The 19,890-nt window shown below is 42.6% G+C and overlaps 5 protein-coding genes across 5 annotated transcripts; 2 read left to right on the top strand and 3 right to left on the bottom strand.

Annotated features, from left to right (window-relative positions):
* Window positions 1–563: 563 nt before the first annotated feature.
* BCIN_09g00470 (hypothetical protein) lies at window positions 564–1,803 on the bottom strand. Its single transcript, XM_001552603.2, has one exon. It carries the CDS (start codon window positions 1,609–1,611, stop codon window positions 652–654), a length of 960 nt encoding a protein of 319 aa, XP_001552653.1. The 5' UTR covers window positions 1,612–1,803; the 3' UTR covers window positions 564–651.
* Window positions 1,804–6,088: 4,285 nt separating this feature from the next.
* Window positions 6,089–8,168, top strand: BCIN_09g00460 (hypothetical protein). Its single transcript, XM_024694858.1, has 4 exons — window positions 6,089–6,192; window positions 6,237–6,750; window positions 6,828–7,106; window positions 7,167–8,168. Exons 2-4 carry the CDS (start codon window positions 6,591–6,593, stop codon window positions 7,832–7,834), a joined length of 1,107 nt encoding a protein of 368 aa, XP_024550651.1. The 5' UTR covers window positions 6,089–6,192; window positions 6,237–6,590; the 3' UTR covers window positions 7,835–8,168.
* Window positions 8,169–8,266: 98 nt separating this feature from the next.
* BCIN_09g00450 (hypothetical protein) lies at window positions 8,267–10,473 on the bottom strand. The gene is made up of 2 exons (XM_001552600.2): window positions 9,938–10,473; window positions 8,267–9,888 (listed from the first exon to the last, which is right to left on the bottom strand). The coding sequence occupies exons 1-2, from the start codon at window positions 10,335–10,337 to the stop codon at window positions 8,525–8,527; spliced, it is 1,764 nt and encodes a 587-aa protein (XP_001552650.1). The 5' UTR covers window positions 10,338–10,473; the 3' UTR covers window positions 8,267–8,524.
* Window positions 10,474–14,549: 4,076 nt separating this feature from the next.
* BCIN_09g00440 (hypothetical protein) lies at window positions 14,550–17,758 on the top strand. The gene is made up of 4 exons (XM_024694857.1): window positions 14,550–16,116; window positions 16,174–16,226; window positions 16,283–16,989; window positions 17,068–17,758. Exons 1-4 carry the CDS (start codon window positions 15,724–15,726, stop codon window positions 17,589–17,591), a joined length of 1,677 nt encoding a protein of 558 aa, XP_024550650.1. The 5' UTR covers window positions 14,550–15,723; the 3' UTR covers window positions 17,592–17,758.
* A 273-nt stretch (window positions 17,759–18,031) lies between these two features.
* Window positions 18,032–19,116, bottom strand: BCIN_09g00430 (hypothetical protein). The gene has a single exon (XM_001552593.2). The coding sequence runs from the start codon at window positions 18,973–18,975 to the stop codon at window positions 18,349–18,351; it is 627 nt and encodes a 208-aa protein (XP_001552643.2). The 5' UTR covers window positions 18,976–19,116; the 3' UTR covers window positions 18,032–18,348.
* Window positions 19,117–19,890: the final 774 nt, after the last annotated feature.

Raw genomic sequence — 19,890 nt, 5'->3', positions numbered from 1 at the left:
ATTCCAGACCGATCACTTCTTCATCACCACCCGAATCATCCAGACATCCCACCTATGGCTCATCTATTCAACCAAATACGCATTCGGTTATGCAACGCTCATCACCCAGTTAATTTGCGAAGTATAAGGTTATTTATTTATTCGTAACTTCATCAGTACGAGACGATGACTCGGTTTTACGAATGCAGATGTGCGGGTACTAGACACGGGCAGGTTCTGGGTTCATTCCGTCGTCATGGGCTTTGTCGGGATAAAGGGTGCTTTGATATCTGGAATGGTGTACGTTATGAGATGAGCTGTACTGTGAGACGGGAAGTTACTAAGAATGTTTGACATAAAACGCGCATGGAGATATGAAGAAGCGGAGAAAATACAAATTATCACGTGTAAAGTTATACATATCATGTGGTTGATTTGTAATGGTCTGAGCCTATCTTCTAGCTACTGTGTACGATAGCTCCATCTACAAAGCACATTGCTGACATCACAACGACGTAAGAAGGCAATGTTATGGGTTCGAATGTAAAAAAAAAAAAGTGCTAATAATATCTCGCGCCAAGAAATGAGGTTGACAATAAATTAACTTGGCCCCTTTTCAATTGCTCTCTATTTTCCTGATTACATCGAGCAGATTACATCCTTTCGTATCTACTAAGTCCTAGGAGCCGGAAAGAAATCCCTTCCCTTCACACTGTTCTGGTTAGGAAAAACCTCGTCAATGCTAATTCCCAAGATCCAGTCCCCAACTCTCTGTGGATATAAAGCGATTATTTTCTCCTTCAAATCCGAAGCGCTCGTTGCAACTTCGAGCAAGGTCTCCCAATCTTTGATATACTGTCTAGTCTTCTCAAAATGATCTGTCCCATATCCATCCCAGATCTGCTTATGACTTGGCACCACAATCTTTGGTCGTAAACTCTCGATCTTATCAACAGCTCTTATCCACTCTGCCCTTAATTCCGCGGTATTGGTCTCAACAAGATATTGGAAACATTCTCCATACACGGCATCGCCAGTTATCACGAGCTCTAGAGAAGGAACGTGTAAAACAGTCGTGTTATATGTATCCGACTGTCCAACTTCGACAGCCTGAAGCAAATGACCCTCGAGGTAAAATTTTCCATTGAGAGGTAACGGCTGAATCGTTTCATTCTGGGTAGGTATCTGATCAGGAAATGTAGCAGACCAGAACTCGATAAATTCTGCATAACTCAATTGTTCGGCTACATGTGCGATAGTTCGTTCAGTGGCTACAGCGATCACACCAGGGAAACGTTGTTGGAGAACTGGGATGCCAAAGAAATGGTCGCCATGGCCGTGAGTAACATAAATGTGGGTTAGAGTTTTGTTGCCGATAATTTCAGAAACCCAGTCTGCTAGTGCATGGGAGGTTTCGATGTTGACCGGAGCATCAACGAGGACGGCGGTCGACTGGCCGTGTAGGAGTGTAAAAGAAGTAGGAGATATGGTGTAGTTATGTGGCGGATCAACAACTGGAAGCTCGGGGGCGTGGAAGACGTCCCATGAGAGTGGCGTTGCAAGATGCTGGACTTTAGTAGCCAAGCTCATCGGGGTGAGGATGAGAGCGATTATGGATTTGAAGGATAACATTGTGTTGATTGTTTAACTCTATCTTTTTATGAATTGCTATTTAGATTGAGTTTATCTGCTTTTTGGAGGAAGTCTCTCTTTATACACATCTTTTGAATATCTTTAAGGCATACAAGGTTACTCGTCTCCCCAAATGACCGTCATAGCTGTGTCATATCATGGTGCATTAAGTCCGCTCAGCGGGAAGCCACCATTGCAGACTGAAATTTGAATAAGCTGGACATCTCAGTTGATTCATCCAATACATGTTCAATAAGCATGTGGATCTGTTCGCTATGAGATATAGAAAATTTCAAGCGAGCTTACATTTCAAGCGTCATGAAAATTTGTAAGCTGCACGGAATACGTGTGCTCACGTTGTGAACAGTAATCGCGGGAACACTAGAGTGCAACCACCTCTTTCGACCTGGACCTCTTAGATTCTATTATAAATACATGAATCAAAACCGAGGTGGCTTCATGTATTATCTTGTATGTTGTAAGTTGCTTCACTGTTCTTATTTCTGGAAGTTTCCAGCTACGAGAACGAAGACTGTGAGTTGTAGTCTTACGGTGGCGAATCCAAAGAGAGGTTCACGGGCGAGATTCTATTTTTGCATGTGCGAATCTAATTTGACGGAAAAACCAACAGTCTGATGTAATCTCTTCCTCCTTAGTCAATTCCGAGCGATTCTTCTAGTTGACAAACAATTTTATGTTTCACGAAAAATCAACAAGAGTCTCTCAAATTCCACAATATGCCACGCATGAGCTCGTGTGAGCTTTAGTGCAGCCACAAAATACACCAGCGCCACAATCTCACAGCACTGTAATCTTTGACTTGCTTTGGCTCGAGTGACGAAATTAAGTAGCTGCAGAAAACGCATGCCTCCGTCAAACGAAGGGTATCCAAAGATTCTTTGTGATGGAAGGGTTGTGGCTACACTAAAACGCGACTCTCCAGGTCTAGATCGAGAAAGCAAGAAAATAGGCTCCCTTCTGCCTTCAAGCACTCAATACAGACATTTCTTTTAACCCGAATTGTATATCATTTAACAAACATGGATACTCATCCATATCTTCGTAAGGTACAATGAACTCCTCTTAGAATGAAAGATTGCACACTGGGTGTGATTGAAATTTTTGTATGTCTCAATTCCATAGGAACTATCATATTAGGGCATTTTGATCTTTCATGAATCAAATTGTAGCAATCTATAAAGATGCCTTGCCGTGGGGAAATTTCTGCGATTCGTGATCTCGCCTCGAACATGAGTGTAAGTTTGCCTTTGAATCATACTTTCAGCTTGATAGGACAAACGCCTAAATCAAACGCTGCTTTCATTCTTATAATAAACTGATAGAAAGATGTTTAGCAAAAAATCGTATCCATGAATCACCCTGCGCTCATTCAAGATGAATGGAATGAAGAAGATTCAAAAGTTAACTATAAAATGCTTCGCTTCAAAATCAATTTCTTTTCCCATCTTCCTTTACAACTTTTAATATAGCTCGAGCTTTGAGGATTTCATCTAATTGTTATCAAAAACACTCAATTAGTACTGATAGCTAGATTTTCGAGCCAAAGTAAGCTTACAAGTCTAGTCAACCAAACAAAGCGACGGACCTTCAGCTTGAGACCAACTAGAACTTCAACGAAAACCTGCTCCACCATCAATCTAATCATAATCATGAATCCCTATCATTTCCACGTCTATCCCCACCGTCCAAGAATTCCTTCAAGAGACCATCTAACTCCCACCAACATCCGCGACTTTTACGCATTTCCTCATAACAGACTTCCACCTCTTCGAATCGTGTATGGTAATAATCCATCGAATAATGCCTGTCGAAGACACTCCATGAATGTGGGTAGACCCATGGAACCAGATGCTAGAATGTGTGGGCCATATGGCTGTCCTTATGGTCGCTATGTTACTTATCGGAGATTGGAATGGAGTCCTCAGTGGTGGTAATAGAGGGCTGTGAAGATGCGGTGTGAGTTGGAGTGATGGCAGAGGATAGATATCAGGCCCAGAGCGGAAGATACCCTGAGGGTGGAAGCAGTGCTTGGCAGGAGTGGCATGGTTCCACGCGATCTCTTTTTTAACTCTGTAGAGACACAGGCGGATAATTAACAGCAGCCGTTGTTTTGTTCAAACACCCTGTGCAATGGTGCGAAGTGAATAAGCTGCGCTGCTTGATACAAGTAGTTAAGCCCGAAAACTCACAATCCACTATTCCGGAACATTGCCGACCCATGAAGCGATTCCACAACGACCCGCCTCTTCTATAATACGTAAACCAACACCCCCCTGTTTACTTCTAGTAGACATGTGTTTGGATGGGGACGATGAATAAGTTTTATATCCATTTTCGAGAATAAAACGTAGCAACCCGACAGTAATGAATGCGTGGTTTACTTACTGCGTTTATGATGTTTCCCAGCAAAGAAACTGAGAATACCATGGCACGAGATGGAAGAGGTACGCTTGAAAGTGTTTAATATGATGCATAGGAAGGAGAGCCACGGCACATACGCTTCATCTGTTCAGAGAAAATTCCAAGAACTGACTCGTTACTTGTGGTACCAGTTCCAACGCCTCCAAAACCGCGGGACTCTTTACAAAATTAAATTCCTCGAACCTTTTAGAAAACTGTATTGGTGTGGACTTCAATTCATCTTCCTCGAAGCTGGATCCTGTAAGATGCGATGCCACATCTATATTGCGTCTTCGAAAGACATCAGATGGTTCAGGGTTGTGTACATATATCCCGGCATGACCTTCTCTTTGGTGGTCGGATGGAAATTTGGGTAAGCTTCCAGGGAAACAGAGGATGGTTGCTATATTGTAGCCATGTCCTAATGTATATTGCGGATCATAAAGTTTGCAACAGACTAGACACCACGAGGGTACTGGGCATTGAGAGGCCATCGCGAGTGATAATAGATGATGTTGTCGGATGATTTTGGTAATGGTTCTGATAATAAACAGTATGTAATTGCTTGGTATAAAGCTTTGTTGACATTAGAATAAATGGTGTGCAGACGTGTTGTATACCTTGATTATAGTTATAATTTCATGTAATGTGTTTGGATTTCAAAGCATGTGAAAGATCAAAGTCCAAATCAGAGTGAATTTTCAGAGTCACTAATAGAAAGAGCAATTGCGATCGTGGGAACGATGGGAACGATGGGAACGATGGGAACGATGGGAAAGAGACATCGTGACGCAAAGCTACTTCCTCATCAATCTCAGTCCCTCGTAGTTTTACCTTCCCATCTCATCAATGTATACCATTAAATGTCCAATAACTCTAAGGAACTATGCTCGTATCAAAGTTGTGAGGAAAATAGAAGAATGTTAGGCTGAGAAGCTTCCGTTTTCTACTGGGCAACGCACTATCAGTGATATCAGTTCTTCGAAGCAAAAATGAGAAATTTCGGCATATTTGATGTTGCGGAAATTCCCTTTCCGTACCATAAATAAGTCTTGTGCATCACTTTCCATCCCCTTCAAATTGATAATATTATTGATTCGGGGGTCTTTGAAAGCTTCCAGCTAGCATTTATAACAATTCTTACAAACGAATGTTGTCTTTTTTGGTGCCCAGGACTAGGAGAGAAAGATTAGAGTTGAAAATATTAAAGCCATCAAGCTGCAGTAGATCTTATATCGTCTAGATGTTCATGCTATTTTTGCGGCTAATGGACTTTAAATGGTAACCTGCAACGGAATTTCTGAATTTCCGTTGATGGTGCTCTCAGAGCGCACTTTGAGAGCGCCGAAGAAATCCGCAGCATTCTAAGTCTAGCTTATCGGTCGAGGGACTCCCCTCCGTGATGAATAGTTCTCTCAGACTATATCCCCAATGTACTGGAATACTAAGGTGTCTAATTGCATGAAATACCGTTTCCTGGGTTCCACATTCCAATGTCCGATATTTGCATATCATCATTTCAATGTGCTTTTTCCATCACCGCTCGCTTTATTTACGGCAAAACATCCCCATGCCATATGCCGAAGTCACCCGTTTTGGCATTGAAAGCACTATAGGCGATACGGCAGTCGGCGGAGACGAGGGGAATCCTGGAAGCTTCGGTAGAAGTGAACGAAGTCTCGGCTCCCTCAAACTAACCCTGCTTTAACCTTGGAAATTAAGAAAGTCGGAGGTGAACGCTTGCTATAACAACCGTATTGGTATATGCATAGGGAGAATCAATCGAAACTTAGATTGATTATAGTTTCAGGAGTTTGAGGACGTCATAGAATTCAAAGAATGTGTAGATACTTGGGATGGAAAATCGGTAAAGTCCGCTTAACGCATAATTTTCATAATTTTCAGAGGCACAGACCTGCACCGATAGGTCAGTTTCCCATGCACGGACTCAAAACCCGGTAGATCATTGGTCTACCCCATCTTATCTTGTCCTAGTCAGGGGCACCGTCCGATGTTGACTTCAACCTTCCTTAAAGTCTCCATGTACTTCATATACGAACGAAAAAATGTATGGGGTATTCGGCGAATCAAGGTTGATTTTAAGGTTATGTACTTCGGCAAAACAAGGATGTTTACCCTACCGAGTGACATTCTGCTCACGTAAGTAACCTCATCTTAATTAGAGCGATTACTGATTGCAGTAGATGTCAACTTAACCTTCTGTATCACGCTGCAGAGTTGCATTTGGAGGGAGCCGTTGGTAAAAATTTGTGGAACTTTGATCTCGTCATGATTTATCATCGATGGTGATTTCTAGGAACAATTGCGTTTTGATAGAAATGCCGGGTAAGACTCGGGATGGTGCGAGTGCACAGCAGAAATGGCGAGAGGTTGCAGTTGGTAACGATCAGCCCCATTGGTAGATCCATCCATGTTTTCTTTTTTGAGGAATATATATAAGAGCTTCCCATCTTCTACGAATTCTATTCATTCTAGAGCAGACCACGGGTTTTGAAGTCGTTTTCTAGTCAATCTTTCCTGCTTCATCTCGATCCAAAATGCGTTTCCCGACTGCCGGAGCACTTGCCTTGAGCAGCATCTTTGGCACTTCATTTGCTCGGGTGAGCGGTGTTCCAATCGATACCTCGACTATCGACGAGCTTTACGCTGCAGCCCTTAAGGAAGATAGAAAACTGGTCGTAGCTTCAGGTGGTGATGGTTAGTAACTTTTTTGATGACTAGCTTTGATCCTATCGCTTTTCTATTAAAATGGATATGTATTGACAAAATTCTAGCTGGAGCTCAAGGTGTAGCCATGCAGGCAGCTTGGGCTGCACGCTTCCCAAAGATTCATCTCAATCTTACAGTCGATCTCTCAAAATACCACGACAGTCGAATTGATAGAGCGTACTGGGCTAACAAGGAAACCGTCGATATCGCCGTTCTTCAAACTCTCAATGATTTCCAACGATGGAAGGAAGAGGGGCGTTTAATGTTCTACAAGCCTCCAACTTTCGCCGATCTTTACTCGGGAGAGACGGATCTTGATGGTGCTTTCTTGCCTGTCAACATTGGTTAGTATATGTTGCTTGGTTAATTATGCTCGAGTATAAAATATTAACTACTTTCTCTAGGCAGCTTCGGAAGTTTCTCCTGGGACAGTACTTATGTATCAGATTCCGAGGCTCCAACCAGCTATGCTGACCTCCTAGACCCTAAGTGGAAGGGTAAGATTGTGGCCACATACCCTAACGATGATGATGCGATCGGCTATCTTTTCTCCATCATCATTGAAAAATATGGGTTTGAATGGCTCGATGCTCTTGCGAAACAAGACGTTCAATGGGTTCGCGGAACCGCCACTCCCGGTTTTGTCATGCGAGACAACCACAACAACGCCACCGCATCCGCATCTGGTTCTTCCCCTGAAGGAAGAGTTCTCTCGTTTACCACGTATCCACCCTCAAATGAAACATACTTCAAAATCGCGCAACCAGCAGCCCCGGAACAACACATGGCATGGGCACAGACAGCTGCGGCTTTTATTTCTACCAAGAGACCTAACACTGCCAAACTTTTCTTGGCTTGGGTTACCAGTGATGAATGGCAGAAGGCTTCAACTTCTGGATCACCTAGAAAGAGCTTGGATATTGGAGGCACGGTTTATACGAGCAATACAACACAGACCAGTCAATTCAGACAATTTATGCAAGATCGTACAAGGGTCGAGTGGTGGAAATTGCAATATGAGACTACGTTAGGACCAGCCCAGGGAGTTAGTCCTTTGGCTTTGTACCCTTAAATATAGCAATGGGTTGGAAAAGAGTTCTCAGGGGAGCTAGTGGGAAGAAGTGGAGAGCGCACGAAGATCGGAGAGGTTATTGACAAGCTGTTTCGCATGTATCTTTCAAACTGTACATATATTTTTTATTCTTCGCACACGCTTAGGATAACTACCAATTAGTAATTGCCAACAACTTAGACCCAAGTATGAGCCGAAAACTGATCCAAGGAAATCAACCCCAATCTTAATCAAGTTGCCAATCAGAGAACAGCCTCATCGGTGAGGTAAGATAGCTCCAGTTGCCGTTGGGAGCGAAGTTTTTCCATTCCCATCTAAACAATACGAGTTAACAGTGGCTGATAGACCTTCTTGAAGGATAGGATTCTATATGTTCGATGAAGATAGAACAACGAGGCTGCCATGGGGTTTTATGGTCTGTAGACTGAAACCTGCCTCATCAAGGCATTGTTGACTTACGTCCAGGTCTGAAGTAACGTAGAAACCACCATTGATTTTCAGCCAACGAAATCATGATTTGCATGGGAAGACCTTTGCCCCATCTGCGACAATCATGCATGAGGTTAATTGCTCCTATTTCCGATTTACACGTGGTAGTTTCTGGCATGATCACCTCTTAACTTCATGTAGCCATCAGATTAAATCATTTGTGCACGTAATTTTCCTTGTGCAAAGCCAATTTCATTATAATCAAAACTGAAACTGCTCAATCACATCCTCTCTCCCCAAGAAACCACATCTCTCCACCAACCTCTCTCCCACTACTCCGCTATTCACCCCATCACTTCCAAGTTTACTCATCCCCTCATTTCCACCTCCAATGACAAAAATCTCTCCTTCCCCTCCCGTGGTTGGCCATGCCGATGTCCATCCCGGCATTGATCCATTAATCCTCGACGGGTTCCCGTGTGTTCCAAGCGAGATCCACGACAACGGTAAGCTCTTCGCTAACGCATAATCACTTTCCGTAGGCTCGAACACATAATCCGGAAGGTCGAGATCCGTGACATTGTAAAGATCAATATTGTTGAAAAGGTACGCAAGGTCACTAGTGTGGATAACCCCAAGCCCAGGCTGACCCGTAGAATCGAGATAGGAGGTCATGATTGTTTGATTTCCGACGTACAAATATGATGGTGGGTTGGTAGTGTTGTATTTTTTAGCCATGGCTTGGCTGAAAAGAACAGTGGGGCAGACGAGCAAGATATCGCGGAAGATCTGGGCGCAGCGATAAAACTCGGTACTTAAGTTTGCGCTGGGATCCGCCTGGAATTCGGATGCAGGATACAGATCTAAAAGCTCGTCAAATGTAGTGGTATTGACGGCTGTGTATATGCTGGACAAGAAGTCTCTTGTGTCATTCGCGGTCTCAATAATGGTCGGTGTGAAGAATGTGGCGTCATCTTCCATCCATCCACCAATAATAGGTAATTTGGCAAATTTCCCTTGTGCGAGGAGTTGCGATGCTTTTTGAGGAAGGAAATCTTGGTCGACGGTTGGGAGATAAACATCTCCATCATTACTGTCAGCGCTATCGACTTCTTGGTAAATCATGTGGTTCAAGAGAGTCTCCATGGAGAGTGATCGCAAGCAGGCAATCGTGGCCATGGATTGATAATCGCTACTATTGCATCCAGCGAAAGCAGCAACCGCAGCAGTGGAGTTGAAACTAATATTCGATGTCATAGTTGGCTCGAGTGCAGTACTTTCCATTACAGCTGCGTGAAAAGGTACAGGTTTCGAGCCTCCATACGCGAGGATTTGTAGAGCAACGCTCAAACCTCCTGATGATTGTCCGAAGATTGTCACTCGGTCTTTATCTCCCCCAAAGACTTCAATGTTTTGTTGGATCCATTCAAGAGCCAATCTTTGATCCCGGAGACCCGCATTGAGAGAGTTATTTTGCCTCAGAGCTTCAGAAGCTGGAAACCCGAAGATGTTGACACGGTAGTTCATTCCAACATAGATTACAGGTTCGCCGCCTGCAACCGATGCATGGATAAATCCGTCAGGTGCAGTGGTCCTTTCATTGATGGTCCCGACAATTAATGCACCTGAATTGGTTAGTGGGTTCAAATAATAGAGTTTTATAAAATCACTTACCTCCATAGATGTAAACCATGACTGGCAACTTTGAGCCATTCTTGGCCCAAGATGGTCTGGCAATATTCAGATTCAAACAATCTTCTGAAAGATTTGTAACATTTGTTTGGAACAAGAAACCCGAGTCTGAAGGCTGAGGGCAATCAAAACCCTGGACCGTAGCATTGTGGTGATAGCCGTGGGGAGGAACGAAAGCTCGGGGAGGTGCGAATCTGTTTTCACCACTTGTATCTAAACCGTATCGGATACCCCGGAAACTTTCCACCCCTTTGCTAGAGGTAATTCCAGTGTACGAGACATTTGTCCTGTGGTCCAGAACATATGGTTTAGCGTTGGCATGATCGGTCAGTACAGACGAGATCAACAAACATGTCGTCGACCACAAAGAAGAGAAGAGCATCTTGACTTTGAAGTGAATTGAGGTAAGAATTGAGACGAATGATCTAGGCAAATTTTCAAGGCCATCACGCCATTTTGTATAGAGGCTCTATATCCGATTATTCCATTTAAATCAAACTAACAATCCCACTTTGATCAATGAGTGACATTTGTTCTCGTAAACGAGATCTGCGAATAGTGTCCAATTTGAGTTGGCATGTGTGGAGCTACTCGCTCCGCTCGAAATTCTGGAAGACTGATCTCAACCCTTTGACCTCTGATACACAGAAGATTTAGCTTTCATTGTCAGCGAACTTCGAACGCTATAATCACGAGTAAAAAAGCGTGGTTTTGCTAATGTGTTTCTCTGAACTCTCATATATCATCAAACCCTGAGAATTGCCCATTAAGATTGCATCATAACGATTTTTTTGTAGACAATTCTCTCCACGCTAAACCCCTTTAACTATACCCGCTAACGGTGCGTTGAGAGGAATTAATACACCTCTTCTGATACGGTCAGAATTTTTTTTTTCTTTCAGAAATGCGGATTTCACATAACCCCCCGTTCCACCAGTCGGTAGTTGATTGATTAGATAAGATCGCAAGCATGTTGCTTGTAATAACATGCTTGTAATCTTATCTGATTCAATCTCACCGCTGACCCCATCCACTACCTGTCCCAGAAGGAGCTGATTCTATTTTGAGCTACTTCTTCTTGAGTCTCGGCCGTCAATCCTGGTACAGAAAGGCACATGCCGTCTTACTTAACGACTTCATATTAAATTGGCCCTCTTGCTGTCCCTTATACATTCTTTCCGAGTGAGAGAATCAGCAAGGTGGATTGGAAATGTATCGATTTCGATCCAATTTGACAATCACACACTCAAAGAGTTATCCCCTGGTGAGCAAAGTGGTGTGTGAAGTTGTTGGTTTGATATGGTAGATGAATACTGCTCGAAGACATGGAGGTTTCCAAGAACTGACTTCTATACAATTTGGAAGGGCTCTCACTGGGGTCCCCGATGCGTTTTGATTGAAGAATGTTTAGATGGGAGATGTCACTGCCCCACTTTATGACACATACCCTCTCTCTTCTCCGAAGTTGATCCTGATATATCACGAACAGATTGTGTAGCGTCGGCGGAAGGGCTTGAGAAAAAAATCGTCTTTGTAAGCTGGGCGGAACACGGTAGACTTTGTGGCGAAAGGAGATTGACGCGGTACATTCTTCCCGAGTGCATAGTAAGATTCGGCAAGGTATTCGGCATTTATTCTAGCACATTTTGGCTGATAAAGGCCCTTTTGAAGCTGGTTTGGATGGAAGTTGGTGTTGTATCGCCGAACACAAAATTATAGGTTACTGTGATGATTTTCTCGCACAGAAAGCGACCAGTTGTTAAGGGATTGAATTTCTCCGGTGGACCGACGGAGATTGTGATGGCTAAGTTGCATGTTGAATTGATGTGGTAAATACTTTTGCTACTTAGATATCAAGCCAAGTATGTAAAGTTCCACCATAACTTTTTGGCGGGATTCTGGCAGCCGTGATCGTTGTAAAGATTGATGCTCATTGACCAATTGACCATATAATTTTTCTGGATTTATTAGTGATCTGAAACTTTAGGCGATTTCCAAGGATTGAAACTGGATACTTTGATAATGTTTCCATTGATGCAGTGAATGAGACTCGTCTGCAAATGTTTATTTGTGTTAGGAACAACTGGCATTCAGTGTTATCCTATATTCCACCTGTGTAGAAGTATCCCATACTACAATATATCATAAGGTGGTTATGCAGCTGCCAAGTTTCTCTCATTAAGATGGAAAGTTCAAGGAATCACCCGTAATGCCTCGTCGCCGGTAGCCCAGGCTTTTTCCATTCAAGGTATCGAGCTTGTGGTTGTCGAACAAGATGATCAACCCTCACTTGTTCCAGCGTTCTCCGTCGCAGAAGTAATGTTCCCTCTTACAAATTTCTGGGAACCACTCTACAAAAGTACGGAGATATTTCGAAGCAAGGAGATCAGGCTACCTGTAAGTATGCTGCTGTCATTAAGATCTATCAAGGGAAAGCAATTACCAAAGCCGCGACCAAAGTTTTCGGGGCGAAGGAAAGCTTTAGAGGTTCATTTGGAGTACTTTGCCCTACTTTAAGGGGTTGATTAACGGAAAGTATTATTATGCTTGTCATTTTGATACAAAAGCAGAGGTCACGACGTGCTTTCAACAAGAGCCGAATGATTTGTGGGAGAAAAGTAGACTATACGACGAATGTGAAAGAGTATGGGGACAAGTTTGAACTACAGAAAAAGCATGACTTCATTTTCCATGGCCGAGAGATCGTGAAGTTACTACAATTCCGAAAAATAATGGCTTAGGCGAATGGGTCTACCACAGTGTCAGTTCGAATGGAGCGGAGTATTCATTTTTTGTCCCAACTGATGCAGGTGCTTTTTGTTTTCTTTTTTTCGATAATGTTGGTCCAAAGTCTTCCAAAGCAGGACTTGTTGGAAATTAGCGAGGTAGCAAGATTCGTGACGTCTTTTTAAGTATGGGGAGAGTCAACTGGAAACAAATTCGCTTGCAAAGAAGTCACTGTCAAAGATCATGATAGAACTTGTCTAAGACGACTCGGAAGAGAGGCAGCACATTCTGCGGCCTATAGTGCGGAATTTGGATGGGGAACCTTGGTATTGCCTAAAGATATGAGTTCGATCTCATGTGAGGTAAAAGAAATGTATGAAGTATTGGGTTTAGCTTGATTCCAATTTCAAAGTCACCGGCTTAAAGGAGTACTCCGAGAGCGAAGACTGGAGCAAATGCAAATAAATGTGTCTAAAGAGATATGGGGTGGCTTTCGAAGCTGAAAAAGATTGCAATGATCTATCTGAAATAATATATACCGTCTCAAGATATTCTTTTTTATGATGAACTCCTTTAATAGGTGATAGATAATGGCAGAGATGTCGTTAAGTAGTTCGATAATCATGAAGAAAAGTTAGTGTGAGAACTATGACGTTCGGATTACAGTCAAGTGAAGCATCTGTTCGGTCGATACATACAAAAGCAGCGATAATTTACAACAACATGGATTTAATGTTACACCGCATGTTAAGCAGCAAGAGTTGATGTGGATTTGATAAGAATGTAACCACCCACAGTCCCAACGTTTCAAAAATTTCAAAATTGTCACTATGGATAGCCAATCCAGAGAAAGTGTTTGGCCAAAAAGATCGTTGCTGGGTGGTTTGGCAGTAGGCAGGAGATGAAAATTGTTATTCCATTGGATGCCCCTTCATAGTCGTCTTTGCTTGTATATAAATATCAATATAAGCATGAGATACTTAGGGAGTAGCAAGAACAAAGCTTTATTTTGACTTGATCCGAAGATCATGACAATTGGTTGTCAAATTGAATAGATTAATAAATCAAGCAATCCAGCCATAGCAAGAATGAGGTATAAATTGGATAATAGACCATTCAATTTCAATCAACACTTTGCTGTGTGTGATGATAGCAAGCAAGAAAAGAAGAGGAAAACAGGCAAGCAGCAGATATTTCAAAAGGTTGATTTGAGAGATAGATATCGAAAGAAGTGCTCGTATACAAATAGGTAAGATCGCGATTTATTGAAGGGGTCGATCTCAAACTTACGATCGATTCTCGGCACAAGTGACTGTGTCTGGATATCTGATTGGAATGGAGAGGATGTACCATGATCTCACAGAGGAACGGATGGCATATCCTGGCTTTCTTTCATACAAACATAAAGCACCCATACTTGATATATCTTTGCCTTTTTGTAGAAGCCGGAGTTGTATGAAAGGGTTTAGATGGTTATATGTTGTCTTTCTGTGTGAAATCCATCAAGCTTGAGATCCATCAAGCTTGAGATCCATCAAGCTTGAGATCGGCATTGAGAAAAAGCATTTACATTTCCCTTTTCACCACTTCACTTTGAAGAGTTCTTCGTCCCAACTGTGAGGATTTATTATCGGCATAAATCGCTGTATCGTGTCGAGTTGTCTTTTGACATTGCTTTGAATGATAATGTAGGTAAATGATTTGGATAAATGTGGACTGGATGAGAAAGAATTTCTATGACACATTTTCGTTTGATGCTTCCTTCCTATTTTTGCTATTTGATTACATAATCACCTCGCTCCCAACAGATGTCAATAAACAAAACCACTGATGTCTTCAAATATGCTTTGATCTTCTTGATATTATCGATTTCTAGTCTATTTGAAAAGATTCACACTCGCTGTGATCATTGCATTTTCCCGAATCCATTTACATATATATCATAAGATTTACATTCCTTCATCTCACATACCTCAATCATGCTTTCAGCAACATCCGGAATACAAACCCTCACCTGTCTTCGGATCAACTGTGCATCGTGCATACATCTTGTCGGTCGGGGGATATTGAAGCCAATCATGTCAAGCTCCATTGCTATCTTTAGAAAGATATCATCACAGCTAGCACAATGCTCAAAATGAAGATTTTCACCCCCTCTACCCTCTCTACTTCATTGTCCGCAGCGAACCAAGTGATTCGCGTCGATAAGACAATAGACAGCTCCCATCTATGTAAGTCTCGACCGATGGCAGTATCCCAGCAGTGTATTATCTCTGGAAAACCCAATCGTAAGCAGATTCCAGCATGAGAATGAGGAAGGTCGCGACGGTGATGCCCTTGGAAAGCGAGCATTTCATGCAGCCCTGTCTTTCTGATGATGGAGTTTGGGATGGGATTGGACGAGATGGTAACATCAAGACGTCACGATCTTAGATGCCTCGCAATAAAGACCATCGAGTGGTGGCTTCATGCCTCGGTTCGTCTTTGAAAGCAAGCATTGTAGCTTTTATCCATTACTCAATTGAAATTCTTATCGGTATCGATATCTTTGAATTCGATATTCATACTTTCAAAGATAGTTCCGCTGGCTGGTTCTGTGGTTCCAGGGGTTTCTTATCGGTCCCAAAAGCTGTGACCATTAGCAAGCATGCTCCCCCGGATTCCTTATCTCAACATCCCGAACTCCCTCTCATCATGGCTTGCATGTTACTGCGTGGCTTGTATTGCCCCCGTCGCGTAGGACATCAATGGTACTAAGTATGCAAGATTGAGGTCTTCATGCTGCATGGCAAGGCTCAATGATGGGATGAACTCGTGGACAGAAGTCTTTGAGTTCATGGGCTTGGATTTTCTTATCTCGGGCTTTGAGGGAAGGAGCTCGGGACCTAATTTAAAAGAATTTCACACCCCATTTTTTAGGACCTCAGGGACTTACTTTCACAACAATTCTGCAACACTTTATTCAAAATTGGATTATAGTCACTAGAGCTATCAGCATAATTGCAAGGCTTTGATAACGTCTTGAGTGGCTGCTTTTCCCCATGTCTGAAGAAGCAGGCAAGTATCCTGAAAAGGGGGAACGTGATGGCAGCAACACCTCATCCATATCACGATCTGAACAGATTGCAAAAGCGGCCGAAATGCTGGGCGTGGAGAAAGGTGAGACAATATCGGCCGATGACGAGTTATTGGCATCTCTGGGATATAGAGCCGAGCTGAAACGCGAATTCTCGTACACCACCGTCTTCGGACAAAGTTTTGGATCTATGGGAATTGCTCCAGCAATTGCCGAGAGTATGGTTTTCAGTTTAGGCAGTGCTGGGAGTGTGGGGATGGTATGGACATATCTGGTGGGATGTCTCTTGCTTATCCCGGTGGCATTGAGTCTGGGGGAGTTAGGGAGCAGCATGCCTACTTCTGGAGGATTGTATTATGCAAGTCATCAATACCCAAGAATGATTAATTAATTCATTATTGTTAACAAATGGCAGTGGGTTGCACGTCTCACGCCACCACGGCAGAGGGCTTTCATGTGCTGGCTTGCGTACGTTCCTTTATCTGTGATCATGTCTGCACCAAGCTCTAACCATGTTGTCTTAGAGGTTATATGAACGTCTTAGGGTACATTTCGATATACGCATCGACAATCTATGCAGCGACCCTTATTCTCGGCGCGATCTGTAGTATCAATACAGATTCCGTGTTTGTCGCCACAAAATATCAAAATTACGGCATGTTCGCAGCAACCACCTTATTGACCTTTGCGATGACTTGCGTGCCGTCACAAACTCTCTCTCGTCTTAACATGTTTTACATATTCCTGCAATTTGCTATGCTTTTTGCTCTTATTGTTGCTCTCGCCGCTGGAACACCCTCGGAACTCAAGAATTCCGCAAGTTTTGTCTTCGTAGATTTCCAAAACACCGGGTTCTGGACAAATAATGGTTGGGCCTTTATGCTCTCCTTTCTTACACCAGTATGGGTTGTTTCCGGATTTGAAAGCGCAGCGACCATAGCGGAAGAGGCTAGTAATGCTGCCAAAGCAGTGCCATTCGCAATGGTCTCTTCATTGGTGACGGCTACAGTGACGGGTTGGGCAGTTATCATAACTATTGCATTCTGTATGGGAACAGATGTGATAGGTATAGTGACATCACCATTAGGACAGCCTCTGGCACAGATTGCATTCAATAGTTTGGGTAAAAGTGGGAGTGTTGCCTTGCTAGTTTTCCTATGGATCTCGAGTGTGGCCAATTGTTCGATTTTGATGGTTGCGGCTTCTAGAGAAACCTTTGCTTTCGCTAGAGGTTAGTTGTGTTATTTCGTTACTGGATAAAATAAGCAAATGAAAAGTTGCAGAAGAAAGCTAACTCAATCTTATACAGACCACGGCCTCCCATTTTCATCCTACCTTCGTGTCCTCTCGTCCAACAAGACCCCTATCCGCGCCATCTCCTTCGTCGCCCTTTGCACACTTACCGAAGGTCTTCTCATGCTCGTCAACACTATCGCCATAAACAGCATCTTCAACCTTGCAATCATGGGTCTCTACTTCGCTTACTGTATGCCTCTCGTTTCCCGTCTCCTTTTTCGCAATTTCACACCCGGAGTTTGGTATATGGGCGACAAGATAAGTTATATCAGTGCAGTTTATTCAGTAGTTTGGATGACCTTCATCTTTGTATTGTTATTGTTCCCGAGTTATGAGGATCCGAATGCGGATGAAATGAATTATGCGGTTGTGGTTTTGGGATTTGTATTGGTTTTTTGTACGGCGTATTATTGGTGTCCGAAGTATGGGGGAAAGACGTTTTTCAAGGGGCCAGTTAGGACAATTGACGAGATTTTGGAGGAGAGAGGTGATGTTAGAGAGAGAGTGGCGGCTGAGATTGGAGGGCATGAGACATAGTATGAGGATGGGAGTGGTAGTTAGAATCGGGCGGTTTTCATTCTTTAGCGTCGGCGTAGTGATAGAAAAATTGCTTGTTTCTTGGTAAAACTTTATAAATGAAGATTGTTCTGGTTTATCATCTGGTTATTTGACACACAATCAGTTTGCATGGAGAATAATAGTCATATCTTCAGTTGGTGGTGCTCATAAGTGGTCTTCAATGTTTCAAATTTATTATCCAAAGTCGCCAATTTCATTTTGCCAATAATGCAGGAGGTTATCAATGATTGTATTAGGAACTTTGGTAAGTTTTTGACCCAGCTTATTGTGATCTATCTGCTTTAATAACGATATTATCACATGAGGTCATAAAATTCTAAGGGTGGTATCATCAGGGGAGGCTATGATCATGTTGAACTCGGTCATAAATTCTTCTGTGTGTAGATAGGTAACTTGCTTGGTATAAATCATCTGCTCTATTAAAAAACCCCCCTTCTTTCAACACATGGAGCATCTGGACATCGAATTCATACCCAAAAAAAACCCCCCGATTCCCTAGAACAAACTCCAATTCCTCCTAATCCTCGGTTGACCATCTCGATTTATTGAACTTACTCGCCACGGTGACTCCATCATTCACTTCCCCAAATATTTTGCCAATGCGATCCCATCTCTTTCTGATCGCATCAATATCTTGAATGCTTTCTCGAACAAATCCACCATCATGTCGTTCCTTGCTATTATTGACCTCAAAATATTTTTCTGGTTCCTGAAACTAGAGAATCCATGATCCTCCAACCACATCGTCTTCGAAGCGAGCATCTCTTGAAAACTGAAAGTAATCATTTGAACCAATCTCTTTCTCGTTATTATCATCCTGAGGGAACATGTCTAATCTCGGTATGTGGCAATCAGGGAATCGGTTCTTTTCTCTCTCAAAGGAAGACTGAAAGAGTCTGGCAGCGCTTCTCTCGTAAGCTACTGGTATACCGTATTGGAAATCGCTTTCTATTTCCGTGATTGAAACTGATTCTAATGCATGGAATTGTACCACGCCGTTCCAGCATGTGGGGAAAATGGCTTTTTCAGTGGCTGCAGGTAACTCTTCGAGCATAATCATAGGAAGATACAGAGATTTTACTATTGTTAAAATGCTCGGTGCGCGCTCTGCTAAGTCCTTCAGATCGAGAGATATCTTTTGGTGATTGCGAGCACCTCTCTGACGGACCCAACTTCGATCTTTCCCTGGTCGTGTTGGATAGTATACTTCCAATGCCATGGTATCGAGATCCGGATTGAAGTACAAGGGATCGCGGAATAGTGCCGGATTCTGGATTAGATCTTTATATCGGAAAAGAGTCTCCTTCCGACTTTCTTGATTCGTCCGTAGAGTTTTTGGCATGTTTGCTTGCACAAAATCGAGGGTAATCTCGATTCCTCTTGGGATAGAGGAGCGACGGTAGCAAGATTGATTGAAGCTGTGAACGTGTAGAGTGACGGTTCGTCCTTCGAAAGCTAATTGCCATATTTTGTTGCGGAGCTCTGAGAGTCTAGTTTAGTGAATATTGAACCAAATGGAGCTAGAATTTTATAGCTCGCATCAAGCCGCTACATCCACTTCCTTAGTTTGGGCATAGTAACTGAGTGATTAAAAAATCTGGAATTATACTTACAGGAAGGTTTGAAGTTGCGGAAAAAAAACCATATCATCGATCCTAACATCAACAAAAGGATCTTGAAGATGGAACTTTGTTTCTTGGAACTATAGGCGCCGGAAATACCAGAGTATTGTACCATTGTGAATGGAAGCTTTGCTGAATTTCTGTCGGTCTCAGACAGAGAAATGATTAAGCAGTTTTGTGTTTTGTTGTGCCGGGGTTGCAAATTATGGTGTCGAAGAGTCGCTATTCATCGAATGGAGCGAGAATGTGAATTTAAGAATAGACTGATAGACCATATATATTATAGACTGCCAAGAAGTTCAAAGCTTCTGTAGAAGAATGCCGTATTCATGATTCGGTGATTTGTAAAACCGTATACATTTTGAATACTCTGCATATATGGCGTATTTGCTGATTCGTAAGAAGACGAGTATCTTTGAAAAAGTATTGAAAAAAAAACGTTTACCACGAACAAACTTTGGGGTTCAAGGCAAATATGAGTAGTCCATCGTAGTCAATAAATATATCTATCAAGTGTTCCTAAGATATCTGTTGCCATTGACTTTGTAGCATAGACCGAACCATGAGATCCACGCGGCTTGACATGAGCGTGTGGCTAAACAATAAACTAGTAGTAATGAAGTTATGAAGGTAGG

This window comes from Botrytis cinerea, chromosome 9 (assembly GCF_000143535.2).
Source record: "Botrytis cinerea B05.10 chromosome 9, complete sequence".
In the NCBI taxonomy this organism is placed as follows: Eukaryota; Fungi; Ascomycota; class Leotiomycetes; order Helotiales; family Sclerotiniaceae; genus Botrytis; species Botrytis cinerea.
Note: the sequence above shows the minus strand (reverse complement) of the source record. Positions and strands in the feature narration are given on the sequence as shown.

Excerpts from the sequence above, each read along its gene's own strand:
- BCIN_09g00450 (XM_001552600.2), bottom strand. The coding sequence starts at position 10,337 with ATGCTCTTCTCTTCTTTGTGGTCGACGACATGTTTGTTGATCTCGTCT. Across the intron at positions 9,889-9,937 it reads CATGGTTTACATCTATGGAG|GTGCATTAATTGTCGGGACC; the intron begins GTAAGTGATTTT and ends TAACCAATTCAG.
- BCIN_09g00430 (XM_001552593.2), bottom strand. The coding sequence starts at position 18,975 with ATGCCAAAAACTCTACGGACGAATCAAGAAAGTCGGAAGGAGACTCTT.
- BCIN_09g00440 (XM_024694857.1), top strand. The coding sequence starts at position 15,724 with ATGTCTGAAGAAGCAGGCAAGTATCCTGAAAAGGGGGAACGTGATGGC. Across the intron at positions 16,117-16,173 it reads CTTCTGGAGGATTGTATTAT|TGGGTTGCACGTCTCACGCC; the intron begins GCAAGTCATCAA and ends AACAAATGGCAG. Across the intron at positions 16,227-16,282 it reads GCTTTCATGTGCTGGCTTGC|AGGTTATATGAACGTCTTAG; the intron begins GTACGTTCCTTT and ends ATGTTGTCTTAG.
- BCIN_09g00460 (XM_024694858.1), top strand. The coding sequence starts at position 6,591 with ATGCGTTTCCCGACTGCCGGAGCACTTGCCTTGAGCAGCATCTTTGGC. Across the intron at positions 6,751-6,827 it reads CGTAGCTTCAGGTGGTGATG|CTGGAGCTCAAGGTGTAGCC; the intron begins GTTAGTAACTTT and ends ACAAAATTCTAG. Across the intron at positions 7,107-7,166 it reads TTTCTTGCCTGTCAACATTG|GCAGCTTCGGAAGTTTCTCC; the intron begins GTTAGTATATGT and ends TACTTTCTCTAG.
- BCIN_09g00470 (XM_001552603.2), bottom strand. The coding sequence starts at position 1,611 with ATGTTATCCTTCAAATCCATAATCGCTCTCATCCTCACCCCGATGAGC.